The sequence below is a fragment of the Haliotis rufescens genome, unplaced genomic scaffold (genome assembly GCF_023055435.1).
Source record: "Haliotis rufescens isolate VD_foot unplaced genomic scaffold, xgHalRufe1.0.p SCAF_8, whole genome shotgun sequence".
Taxonomy (NCBI): Eukaryota; Metazoa; Mollusca; class Gastropoda; order Lepetellida; family Haliotidae; genus Haliotis; species Haliotis rufescens.
The window spans coordinates 2,123,755-2,137,594 of NW_025964372.1; the positions used below are offsets into that span (position 1 = coordinate 2,123,755).

General features: G+C 41.2%; 2 protein-coding genes across 2 annotated transcripts in view; both read right to left on the minus strand.

The window, feature by feature from the left end:
• Positions 1–9,004: 9,004 nt before the first annotated feature.
• Positions 9,005–12,940, minus strand: LOC125376872 (the record flags this gene model as incomplete). Its single annotated transcript, XM_048389244.1, has 2 exons — positions 9,005–10,258; positions 11,024–12,940. A coding segment is annotated over one exon (1,818 nt), but the record flags the coding sequence as incomplete, so codon positions are not given.
• LOC124129457 (choline transporter-like protein 2) overlaps positions 12,939–13,840 on the minus strand; it is a 45,222-nt gene continuing 44,320 nt past the window's right edge. Inside the window, exon 23 of the mRNA XM_048389308.1 lies at positions 12,939–13,352. Within this exon, the coding sequence (XP_048245265.1) occupies positions 13,231–13,352 (122 nt within the window). The 3' untranslated portion in view covers positions 12,939–13,230. The remainder of the gene's footprint in view (positions 13,353–13,840) is intronic.

The following is a 13,840-nucleotide window of genomic DNA, read 5'->3' on the forward strand; positions in this document are numbered from 1 at the left end:
ATAAACTTGTATTTATTTGGATGTACAAAGTATTTTTGTTCAATATATGTTTTCTTTAAATTATCATATTTGCAACATACAAGTTAAAAGTGAAATTCATCGTCGACGACATTTAAGGAACATTGTCCACATATTCTTAAACATTTTGGTATTTTTTCGGGCCTGCCAACTTCAACCATTTACCTGTGTGAGATGCATCTAAATTGTGTAAATATATTCGTCATTTTCTTATATATAATTTTGTAACAGCGCCATACAAAATACTACGTCTCTTTATCTCGATAGTATTACAGAATAGAATTTAAATCACATTTCACGTTCATATTTTGGCTGATTCTCTATAAAACATTTATAAGTCGTTATTCTTCTCTTTTTCGTCATACGAACATGTTCCAAATCTGCTGCACAGGGTGATGTGGCGAGAACTTAAGTGGTAATTGAAGTGACCTTGTTCTACTGGTAATAGTTTCAGCATTTGCATTAGTAATTTAGGGAATGGTCAAGGGGAGATAACCCCGTTGGCCTTTACCGATGATTCTGATAGAAGTTACTTCCCTTGGAAATGAGATGAGATGAGGTGAGGTGAAACAGGGTTGAACGTCGTGTCAAAAACTATTGCACTTATTTAGTGATGTGCATGCACGCGTGTGTGTGTGTGGCTGCTTCTACAAGGCCGGACTGATGCCAATTTTATAGCAGCCCGCATACATACCATGCCGCAGTATACCCTGCTCACAAACAGTAAGCCCCGAGCCGACCAGTCCTTGTTCTATCCCCTTAATGCCGAGCGTCAGACAGGGTAACAACAAGTACCATCTTTTAACGTCTTTTGGTATGACGCTGCTTGGGATATAACCCCGGACCTTCCGCTGATGGTGATAATTCGGCCTAGTGTGCGCCGTGAAATTATGCCCGATTGTGTTTTGAACCATGCATGTGCTCGTGGATTCAAAAACGTTGTATTCCGATTATGAATTATATGGAACATACGTGCTGATAAATATGCGAGAAACTTGACAGGTAAACTCCTCAAGTATACATCGAGTATTCATAACACGCATATTTCTAAAAACAAGCACTGTCTATATTTCGGGGGCACGGGTGGCCCAGTCGTCTAAGGCGCCGCAATTCGCTGCGCAGAGTTGCGTCCCTTGGGCACGCCAAAAAACCTATGATTGTGGGTTCGAATCCCGGTTCGCCCCGATTATGTTTCTAGGTTTGTCAGCACCATACCCGTGCTCGTGGGTTTCACCGAAGTGGTAAACGTCTGAGACCTGCATCACTTCGGGCTTTCCTCCCACATTAAGCTGACACGCCGTGATATAACTGGAATACTGTTAAAAGCGGCGTTAAACCCAACTCACTCACTCACTCACTCACTGTATATTTCAAATTGATTATTTTATTTGTAGAAATCGAATCTGGAATTAACTAATATTTTGTATCTGTGTAAACTGTTTATTGATGATAGAGATCAAGGTTCTGTTTATAAATAAACTACATAATATCGACATTATGACTTTTATTTATTTTATATAAGTTAATTCATAGTCGCTTTTACAACGACCAGACCTGTCGTGTTTGTACTTTTGGCGCATAAATGTGAAACAAATATAAGCAAACCGTTATCAGGTTTCAGTAGCCAGATCTAGATTTATTTTATTTGGAATTCCCTTGTCAAAAGTTGTTGGGTCTGGAACGTTCGTAAAATACGGCTCGAAGATTGTTTCATGCGGATGTGACATGTCACTCATCTTCCCAAGGCAAGAGAGTTAACTGACTATAAAAGTCCAGTTTCCACTTTCAAAGTCAGTTAACTCTCTTGCTTCGGGTGCCGCCTCCGTGGTCTTGTGGTAGAGCGTCCACCCGGAGAGCGGAAGGTCCAGGGTTCGATCCCCGGCCGCGTCATACCAAAAGACGTTAAAAGATGGTACTTGTTGTTACCCTGTCTGGCGCTCGGCATGAAGGGGCTAAAACAAGGACTGGTCGGCTCGGAGTCAGTATACTGTGTCTGAGTGGGGTATTCATGTTAAACTGCAGCATGGTATCTCAGTGAGCAAGCACTATAAATCGGCATCAGTCCGGACTAGTACAAGCAGCCACACACACACACGTGCATGCACGTCGCTATATAAGTGCAATAATCTTGGACGCGACGTTAAACCTAATTTCACCTCACCTCACCTCTGGCCTCAGGAAGATGCATGTCAATGTAAATCAAAATAGTTCCCATTCTGACATTTTCAACGAACATTCTTCACAAAATACCTGCTTAAAACAACCGTAAACTGTACATGGGTATAGATCTATGTGTTCATTGCAGTATTGACCCATGAAGATCCGGGGTAGAATTGATCTTCAGCAACCCATGCTTGCCGTAAAAGGTGACTATGCTTGTCGTAAAAGGCGACTAACGGGATCGGGTGGTCAGGCTCGCTGACTTGGTTGATGCATGTCATCGATCACAATTGCGTGAATCGATGATCATGATATTAATCACTGGATTGTCTGGTCCAGACTCGATTATTTACAGACCGCCGTCATATAGCTGGAATTTTGCTGAGTGCGGCGTTAAACAACAAACCAACCAACCAACCAAATTTAGCACGTAAAAGATTATTATTTTATGCATGCTTCAGGAGTTTAGCCAAGGACGGTAACTCTGTTTAGGCTGCATGCCATGCATGCTTTTTAGTTTCAGGAAGGAGAGAATGAGGACCCATGTGGTCAGTAACAAAAAAGCAAGAAGTAAAAATTAGAAAAGAATATGGGTCTGCCAAAATGGTATGTTGTCATGCATTTGTATTTCTTTTCTATTGTCAATATATTTCTGTAGCAATTTTATTTCCTAAATTTGTAACTTTTCTGAAGTAATGATAATGTGTTCAGTTTTCAATCACTAATGTTTACATTCCTTCTGTGCAAATGCTTTTGCAATTATTTTGTCACAATTTAATGTCTTTTGTCAACTTTTGTAATGGTCATACATTGATATTGTTTTGTTTACATATTGAACTGCAAACTTATGATTGTTTACTTTTCCTTTGCAGTCATCTTCCAATTCAAAAGAGGGTATTTATTGATAATTGATGATGAGAATGAGAATGGAGATGGAAGTTGAAACGTGAATTGTACTTTTGATCTAGGATGAATTGACATTTATTGTGATCCTAACAGTGATATTTAACGTATATTGACGTTATTCCGGTTCTGGGGTCTCCTATGATGTCATTTCCGGTAGAAGTACTTCATATGTTTATATCCCATCGATTTATGATTTTTAAGTTCACAAAGGCTAACTTACCCTGAGTTAATGAGGCATTCTGAAATCTTCACACACTACACCCCCGACCCCAACCCCACCCCTAGTTCCCGTGAGAAGAAGGGGCAGCAGGGCTACCATGGATCCCAGATTGTACTGTCCATCCAGAACGGTCTGAAGGTCTCGTAAAGTAGAAGTTTAAGAACCTGTTATGATGCGACTTCCATTGACAGCTTGCCACGACTTGTTCAATGGATACTGAGACCCGTGAAGATTCTGGGGTAGAATAGGTCTTCAGCAACCCATGCTTGCCGTAGCAGGTGACTATGCCTGTCGTAAAAGGCGACTAACGGGATCAGGTGGTCAGGCTCACTGACTTGGTTGATGCATGTCATCGATCACAATTGCGTGGATCAATGCTCATGATGTAAATCACTGGATTGTCCGGTCCAGACTCGATTATTGACAGACCGCCGTCATATAGCTCGAATATTGCTGAGTGCGGCGTAAAACAACAAACAAACAAACAAAATCAATGGATACTGTAATCCATGTAGCAAGGCTTGTTGCAAGAGCTCCGGTTTCGTAAGGTCTGCAGCTAACCCAAATTGGCGTGGAGATTTGTGCCTACCACCAGCCTTGAACTATCGTCGATTTAAGTTATCGGCCACTGTACCCCTGGTTATATCCTTCTTGGACGAGGGCTTGCAGGACATAAAAAGGTGTTTTCTCTGCTTCCTGCAGGGTTGAGAGGCAGGAAGCTCAAGCCTCTTTTGGGACAAAGTTATCTGTCAGGACAGTCCACACTTCTACTTAAGGCTGGTATTGTGTATTACCTGTGCCCATTTGGGCCTAAAGTCGATGATTGCCTTTTGGCAATAAAATCCGGAAGGGATCAGGGCGGTACTGGGTTCCAGTCTTGTGTGAGTTACAGAGGGGATATCATTAGTGTGTAGTCCAGATACACAATTCGCAGTGGAATGCTGTGGCAGGAGGAATGCCGTTTTCCTGGAAAACTAATATAGTGTTACTCATGGGCTCATAATGTGCCTTAATTAGTGCTGATAAAAGTATGGATCAATCCCATTTTGGAAATATATACTTCAGGAGTCTGTTCAGTACTGGGTGCGTATCTATAGAAAGGCCATCATGTTGTAATACTGAAGACAGGGAAGAACTGTTGTCTTCAATGGTGCCATGACTGAATTTCTTGTCATTTCTGAGGTATAGCAATAATTCGGCAACTGTATATAAGTATCGTTATCGCCAGGCTAGTAAATCTCGGGGGCGGGGGCAGGGGCGGAGGCGGAGTCGTCTAAGGCACTGTGATTTGCTGTGCAGAGTTGCGTCCCTTGAGCATGCCAGATTGTGGGTTCGAATCAAGGTTCGCCCCGTGGGTTTCACCGAAGTGGTAAATGTCTGTGACCTGCATTACGTCGTGCTTTCCTCCCACATTAAGCTGACATAACTGGAATAATGTTAAAAGTGGGCGTTAAACCCAACTCACTCACTCACTAGAATAGCCGGCGGCTTGCATCTTAGTCGAGATAATTTCCAGGCATGAAGGTGAAAGTTGTTGAGGCGGCTGTTAAATATGTGACATCACGGTGTTCTCAGAAGATCATGACGTTCTGGGAGTTTCAGAGGTACTTCCAATAGTTTGTTTGTTTGTTGTTTAATGCCACACTCGGCAATATTCCAGCTATATGACGATGGTCTGTAAATCATCAAGTCTGGACTAGACAATCGAGTGATCAATGTCATGAGCATCGATCCACGCAATTGGGCTACAATGACATGGATTAACCAAGCCAGTGAGCCTGACCATCTGTGCATGGGTTGCTGAAGACCTATTTTATCCCAATCTTCATGGGTCGCATGTTAGTGAATACCAATTGTGAAGATCAATGCTCATTATGTCAATCAGTAGATTTTCTGGTCTAGATTTGATCATGTACAGAATGCTGTCATACAGCTGGAATATTCGTCAGTGTGACATTAAACAAAAGTCATATCGCGGATACCTCAAAACAAACACTGGCATCTGGTTGACACATTTATTTTTAGCTCATGTAAATATATATATTATGAGAACAGTTTCATTTCTAAAAACATCATTGAAAATAACACTTGAGCATTTGAATTTGTTTTGTTGCGACCATATTGAAAAAATGGCAACATCAATGAGGGCCAGGCAGGGTAACAACAAGTACAATTTTTTACAGTCATTTGGCATGATGAGGCTAGGGATCGAACCACCGTCCTTGCCATCTCTGGGCAGATGCACTGTCCACTTGACCACAGAGGTGGATCCCAAGACATGAAGCAACCAAATATACATGATAGGAGATGTGCATCCTACCCAGAGGAATGTATACTTTTGTTTTTCTGTGAATTAATATTTACATCAGCAAGTGTAAAAATGCACAAATTACAGTCAAGTCTAGTTAATCCGACAATCGGATTTATCTGACACAAATGATGGGAATCGATTAAATCAGTGCTATTTACACCCGTTAGTCTCGCACTCCGACTCCAACACACCTAATTTGTGCTTTAAATAAAGAAAACAGGATTAATCACATGATTAGATTACCTCAATCTCATTAAAATCAGATACAAGTTCTCGCTATCGCCGAGGACCATTACAGGTCACGTCAGAAGCTCCTTTCGCAAACTATGACCGACCAATGAAATGACTAACAGGAAGTCAACGTTAGCCACTAAGAAAGCAGCTTTCTTAAGCTTCCAGACTATGCTTTTTAAAGTATTTTGAATAAACATATTCCGCTAACAATGCAACATAACAATATGAATATTTCCTTTAAATTTTTATATTACGTGTTTGTATTGTTATCTATCATGTAGTTGTCTGATTTTCGATCACGAACGTTAATGCTATTTAATTTTGTTTATACGACATACTTGTTAATGTGACATAATCATATGCAACGAACCATGTCGGAGTAACTAGACTTGACTGTTCATATAAGAACAGATGAATATATTGCGTGCTTGTGAAATGTGAAGGTTCAAGGTATCAGTTGTGAAATGTGAAGGTTTGTGGTATCACAGTTGTGAAATGTGAAGGTTTGTGGTATCACAGTTGTGAAATGAGAAGGTTCAGGGTGTCACAGTTGTGAAATGTGAAGATTCAGGGTATCACAGTTGTGAAATGTGAAGGTTCAGGGTATCACAGTTGTGAAAATGTGAAGGTTCTAGGTATCCCAGTTGTGAAAATGTGAAGGTCAAGGTATCACAGTTGTGAAATGAGAAGGTTCAGGGTATCACAGTTGTGAAATGTGAAGGTTCAAGGTATCACAGTTGTGAAATGTGAAGGTTCTAGGTATCACAGTTGTGAAATGTGAAGGTTTGTGGTATCACAGTTGTGAAATGAGAAGGTTCAGGGTATCACAGTTGTGATATGTGAAGGTTCTAGGTATCACAGTTGTGAAATGTGAAGGTTTGTGGTATCACAGTTGTGAAATGTGAAGGTTTGTGGTATCACAGTTGTGAAATGTGAAGGTTCAGGGTATCACAGTTGTAAAATGTGAAGGTTTGTGGTATCACAGTTGTGAAATGTGAAGGTTCTAGGTATCACAGTTGTGAAATGTGAAGGTTCAAGGTATCACAGTTGTGAAATGAGAAGGTTCAGGGTATCACAGTTGTGATATGTGAAGGTTCTAGGTATCACAGTTGTGAAATGTGAAGGTTCAAGGTATCACAGTTGTGAAATGTGAAGGTTCTAGGTATCACAGTTGTGAAATGTGAAGGTTCTAGGTATCACAGTTGTGAAATGTGAAGGTTTGTGGTATCACAGTTGTGAAATGTGAAGGTTCAGGGTATCACAGTTGTGAAATGTGAAGGTTCAAGGTATCACAGTTGTATCACAGTTTTTATTTTTGGCATTCAGCATTTATCATCCAACTTCTATCACAAGAACAGGGTTACATCAAATTCCATGGCTTATAGAAGCTACTATCATGAAGCCTCTCTCGTGTTGGTAGTCATGTATGTTGGACATTATCTTGAAACACAGTGGTATTTATTGCTGCTGTATTTCAGGGTTTAGCAACCCAGTGGTCAAACCAGGTTAGAAGAGGTCCTCACCAACCTGTGATAGTCGTAAGATCTGAGGTGAGGTGAAGTTGGGTTTACGTCACGACCAAGATTATTGCACTTATATAGCAATGTGCATGCACGTGTGTGTGTGTGTTTGGCTGCTTGTACTAGTCCGGACTGATGCCGATTTATAGTGCCAACCCACTGAGATACCATGCTGCAGTTTAACATGAATACCCCATTCGGACACAGTATACTGACTCCGAGCCGACCAGTCCTTGTTTTAGCCACTTAATGCCAAGCGCCAGACAGGGTAACAACAAGTACCATCTTTTAACGTCTTTGAGTCTTTGATACAGAGTCCGCAAAAGAAACTAAACAGCCTGTTAACTTCGGACCAGACAAACCAGTGACTGAAATCACGGGCAATAATCCATGCATTTGGGGGAGGTGGTGAGGTGAAGTCGCGTCCTAGATTATTGCACTAATATAGTGATGTGCATGCACGTGCCTTGGGGTGGGAGGACCACAGACACACCAGTTATAGTGCCGGGGTGTTCATTCGGCTCATATGACATCCAGGTACTGAGTATCTGGAAACCGAACTCCACGTTGAGCTGGAAGCAGTACATGGGGAAATGACAGAGCTTTACGCAGTGGAGCAATATGACAGCTAGATGCCAAGAACGGGCTTCAAACCCTGCCCATGTGGGAACTGGAAGACACTTTAACCACTCAGCTACCTCACTAGGGAGATGGGGTCATTTGTGACCTGGGGCCATAGTTTTGTACCCACCTATTGCAGTGTACCTTCACTTGTTTGTACGTTTCCACAGCATTATTTTAACAAAAATGAACAAATCACATCAATTTGTGGTAGCAACAAAATTTGACCTGTCCTGGTACAGTAAATGCAGACATGGGGAGATATCTCAATAATGAACACTGGGTACAAAATGAAGGTACCAAGGTCAAGGACACCATCAGCATGCCCACACACCACTTTCAGCTGATGAAGGAATTGCATCGATTATCACCTATAGGACAGACTACATGAGGAACAGGCCAATTGATATTGGGGGGGGGTTGATAGCAAGAGAGAGAAAGAGTCTGGAAAGTTTTTGGATATTCACAGTTTTGCTCAAATAAACTGTTTCCTGGATATGTTGGATGCCATGTAAAACAACTGTGTTATGAAACCACATTGTCGTCTCCACCTTTCAGTGGATATGCCAAAAACATATTCTGTCTCTAACAAAAAAATCAGACACGCACCTTTCCCTCAAGAAAGCTAAATGGCTCGTCCCTTCTGGACATACTGCTGTGGACTGATTATAACAATTCTAGCTGCCTGAGAAACACAACCTGCCCTCAACAATCAGCAACACAAAGAATATATAGCATGGTAATGTTTGTACAACATTTACTACAGATTTCCATATACTGAACACTGAATCAATGATGTAACATCCTCCCAAGGCAAGGGGATTTATAAGTTTTTAAGTCCAGTTTCCACCCTTGCGACTAGGCTGGAGTTATGTTTTGACTGGACTAAGGAGTCTATGCATAGTCCAATCAAAATCATGTAACGAAATCGATATCTGGTTTGTAAACTGCCGTGCAGATTTTGGTCAATTGCAGGATTTGCAAAACATGTGTACCGCCATCTTGGTGCCAACAGATTAAGGTGCTCACGTGATTTGAAGAACTTCGGAAAGTAAGACCCTTTTAATTCCAATATAGATTTTGATATAGATATAGTCTTGACTTGGTCCGCCATTTTGTTTGAAGCAAATGCAAGTGATATATCTGATTGGCCAGGAGGGACATAGGAGGGACATAGGAGGGACATAACTCCTAATAGACACTGGTGCGCGCTACGATCGAGCCCAGAACTTTCCACATAGCTCAGCAAGGGTGAAAGCTGGACTTTTATAGTCTGCTGACTCCTTTGCCTCGGGAAGATGTGATCTAATGACATCCTCCGTAACTTTCCCTTGTCAATAGTTATTTGACTACCCTGTTGAAATTATTCCTCTGTTTCTTGGCATGCTATGACAAGACCCCTTACCTGCCACCATCGGGTTCCTGGTCGAAACAGCAGGAATCGGTGATATCTCGGACAGTTATCAATATGAGATGTATGTTGTATGTCGGTATTTCCAAACATGGAAGATTGGGATATTTGAAAACAAAGCAGTGATGATGCTCAACTTTCGACCCAGGCCCTGTTCCACAAAGAGATCCCAGTGCTATGACAGTCAGAAGTCTATGTTAAGCTAGGGGAGTTACGATCACCTTTGAGCTCCAGTCGCTTTGAGGAACAGGGCCCTGAAGTATTGTCAGTCATAATGTGTAGGAATATACATGTGTATGTACATAGGCATCAAAACAACATCTCTCTCACACAGTTTCATTAAAAGTCAACAAGATTTCAACATGCTGAACAGTCACAGCATACACAAAACATATTTTATATGTAAAAAAGAACAATACAAATTCATACAAAATTGGCAGACAATCTCAAGTCAAAAGACTAACTTTGAAATTACTCAAAGTCCAAACATTTCTGATACAAAACCTCCATGAAAAATCAAAATAGACTAGACCTAAACCTAGTTATAATGTCTTCATATCTTCTCCTTGACATAATTTAATCCTAAAGAAAGGTAAATATGTTTGTAAATGCAGTTCGTTGATATTACATTAATACATCAGATTTTAATCTGAAAAATTACATGACACTTTTTGTCTCTAAAACAACTCCATCTGTATACTACAGCTGACAGACAACAGTATCCTACAGCTGACGGACCACAGTATCCTACAGCTGATGGACCACAGTATCCTACAGCTGGCAGACAACAGTATCCTACAGCTGACAGACCACAGTATCCTACAGCTGACAGACCACAGTATCCTACAGCTGGCAGACTAACGACCAGAGTATCCTACATCTCACAGTATCCTACAGCTGACGGACCACAGTATCCTACAGCTAACAGACCACAATATCCTACAGCTGGCAGACAACAGTATCCTACAGCTGACAGACCACATTATCCTACAGCTGACGGACCACAGTATCCTACAGCTGGCAGACTAAAGACCAGAGTATCCTACAGCTAACAGACCACAGTATCCTACAACTGACAGACAACAGTATCCTACAGCTGACAGACCACAGTATCCTACATCTGACGGACCACAGTATCCTACAGCTAACAGACCACAATATCCTACAGCTGGCAGACAACAGTATCCTACAGCTGACAGACCACATTATCCTACAGCTGACGGACCACAGTATCCTACAGCTGGCAGACTAACGACCAGAGTATCCTACAGCTAACAGACCAGAGTATCCTACAGCTGACAGACAACAGTATCCTACAGCTGACAGACCACAGTATCCTACAGCTAACAGACCACAATATCCTACAGCTGGCAGACAACAGTATCCTACAGCTGACAGACCACATTATCCTACAGCTGACGGACCACAGTATCCTACATCTGACAGACCACAATATCCTACAGCTGACAGACCACAATATCCTACAGCTGGCAGACAACAGTATCCTACAGCTGACAGACCACATTATCCTACAGCTGACGGACCACAGTATCCTACAGCTGGCAGACCACAGTATCCTACAGCTGACAGACCACAATATCCTACAGCTGACACACTAACAACCACAGTATCCTACAGCTGGCAGACCACAGTACCCTGTAATGTGGCAACATTTCCGATGAGCTGACTGGTCTGTCTGCTGATGCATGTACTGTCAAAGTCTATTGAAGTCTGAAACCATTGTTTTCTGTTCCTCCAAATGCAAACGAAAAACATTCATCAACTGGAACACAAGTGTCAGGATGGGTCTCTTGGTGTAATTGTTCACAAGTGTCAGGATGGGTCTCTTGGTGTAATTGTTCACAAGTGTCAGGATGGGTCTCTGGGTGTAATTGTTCACAAGTATTGTGATGGGTCTCTTGGTGTAATTGTTCACAAGCATTGTGATGGGTCTCTTGGTGTAATTGTTCACAAGTATTGTGATGGGCCTCTTGGTGTAATTGTTCACAAGTATTGTGATGGGTCTCTTGGTGTAATTGTTCACAAGTATTGTGATGGGCCTCTTGGTGTAATTGTTCACAAGTATTGTGATGGGCCTCTTGGTGTAATTGTTCACAAGTATTGCGATGGGTCTCTTGGTGTAATTGTTCACAAGTATTGTGATGGGCCTCTTGGTGTAATTGTTCACAAGTATTGTGATGGGCCTCTTGGTGTAATTGTTCAAAAGTATTGTGAAGGGTCTCTTGGTGTAATTGTTCACAAGTATTGTGATGGGTCTCTTGGTGTAATTGTTCAAAAGTATTGTGATGGGCCTCTTGGTGTAATTGTTCAAAAGTATTGTGATGGGCCTCTTGGTGTAATTGTTCAAAAGTATTGCGATGGGCCTCTTGGTGTAATTGTTCAAAAGTATTGGTGATGGGTCTCTTGGTGTAATTGTTCAAAAGTATTGTGATGGGTCTCTTGGTGTAATTGTTCAAAAGTATTGTGATGGGCCTCTTGGTGTAATTGTTCAAAAGTATTGTGATGGGCCTCTTGGTGTAATTGTTCAAAAGTATTGTGATGGGCCTCTTGGTGTAATTGTTCAAAAGTATTGTGATGGGCCTCTTGGTGTAATTGTTCAAAAGTATTGCGATGGGCCTCTTGGTGTAATTGTTCAAAAGTATTGTGATGGGTCTCTTGGTGTAATTGTTCAAAAGTATTGAGATGGGTCTCTTGGTGTAATTGTTCAAAAGTATTGTGATGGGCCTCTTGGTGTAATTGTTCAAAAGTATTGCGATGGGCCTCTTGGTGTAATTGTTCAAAAGTATTGTGATGGGTCTCTTGGTGTAGTTGTTCAAAAGTATTTTGATGGGTCTCTTGGTGTAATTGTTCAAAAGTATTGTGATGTGTCTCTTGGTGTAATTGTTCAAAAGTATTGTGATGGGCCTCTTGGTGTAATTGTTCAAAAGTATTGTGATGGGCCTCTTGGTGTAATTGTTCAAAAGTATTGTGATGGGCCTCTTGGTGTAATTGTTCAAAAGTATTGTGATGGGCCTCTTGGTGTAATTGTTCAAAAGTATTGCGATGGGCCTCTTGGTGTAATTGTTCAAAAGTATTGTGATGGGTCTCTTGGTGTAATTGTTCAAAAGTATTGTGATGGGTCTCTTGGTGTAATTGTTCAAAAGTATTGTGATGGGCCTCTTGGTGTAATTGTTCAAAAGTATTGTGATGGGCCTCTTGGTGTAATTGTTCAAAAGTATTGCGATGGGCCTCTTGGTGTAATTGTTCAAAAGTATTGTGATGGGTCTCTTGGTGTAGTTGTTCAAAAGTATTTTGATGGGTCTCTTGGTGTAATTGTTCAAAAGTATTGCGATGGGTCTCTTGGTGTAATTGTTCAAAAGTATTGCAATGGGTCTCTTGGTGTAATTGTTCAAAAGTATTGCGATGGGCCTCTTGGTGTAATTGTTCACAAGTATTGTGATGGGCCTCTTGGTGTAGTTGTTCAAAAGTATTTTGATGGGTCTCTTGGTGTAATTGTTCACAGTTAATGATGGCCAGCATGACAATCATGTTTTTATTGTATTCATAAGTAGGAATGCAGTTGAAATGTTAATGTAATTATATAATACTGAAAGTGGCAATCGCTCCACACCCCACCAATGTAGAATATCTCTCTCAAATCATACATTTCTTCATGAATTATTTACACATTATCTTATCAAAATCCCCATCATAAATTACAAAATAATGAGATTTTAGCATTTGGGAACTGTATCATGCAACAAAACCTCAGATATCACATGGTCTAGACTGCTGATTGTATGGCTTAGCACCAACATCCATGCATGACTTAGCAACACCCCTTCTTTTCTGGTTCAAGGAACTTGTTCCGCTTGCCAAGTAGTTTCATCAGCTCCTTGCTCATGTAGTATGGCTTCTCGGCGCTGCCATCATGTTTCTCCAGGTCCTCCACTGTAACAGAGGCAGAGAGTGAGTTAGGCTTGATGCCATCATAAGCAGAATTTATTTCATTTCGCCGAGTGTCAATGAGTGAGTGAGTGAGTGAGTGAGTTTGGTTTAATGCTACTTTGAACAGTATTTCAGCCATTCGTGTCCAACTCGTCTTATTCCGGGACAAGCCGAATAGCGACTCGTGCCCCTCTCATGGCCATTTTTGCAACCTGGTTGCGTCTTAGCGCAAACGGGCATAGCTAAAACATTTGTCAACTCGTCGCGTAATGGTTCACATATATTTCCCCATATATTATATATATTTCAGATGCAATTTTAAAGCACATCGGCACATGCGGAATTATACAGTATGATTGAGCACATTTAACTATGTCTTGGGTATATTTTTAGATGCAAGACACAAGTAAAATCAAAAATTATTTCTGAGGGATTCTTTGACGAAGAACTTGAAATCATGCGCGCATTGTGATTGATTTGTCGTATTTTCA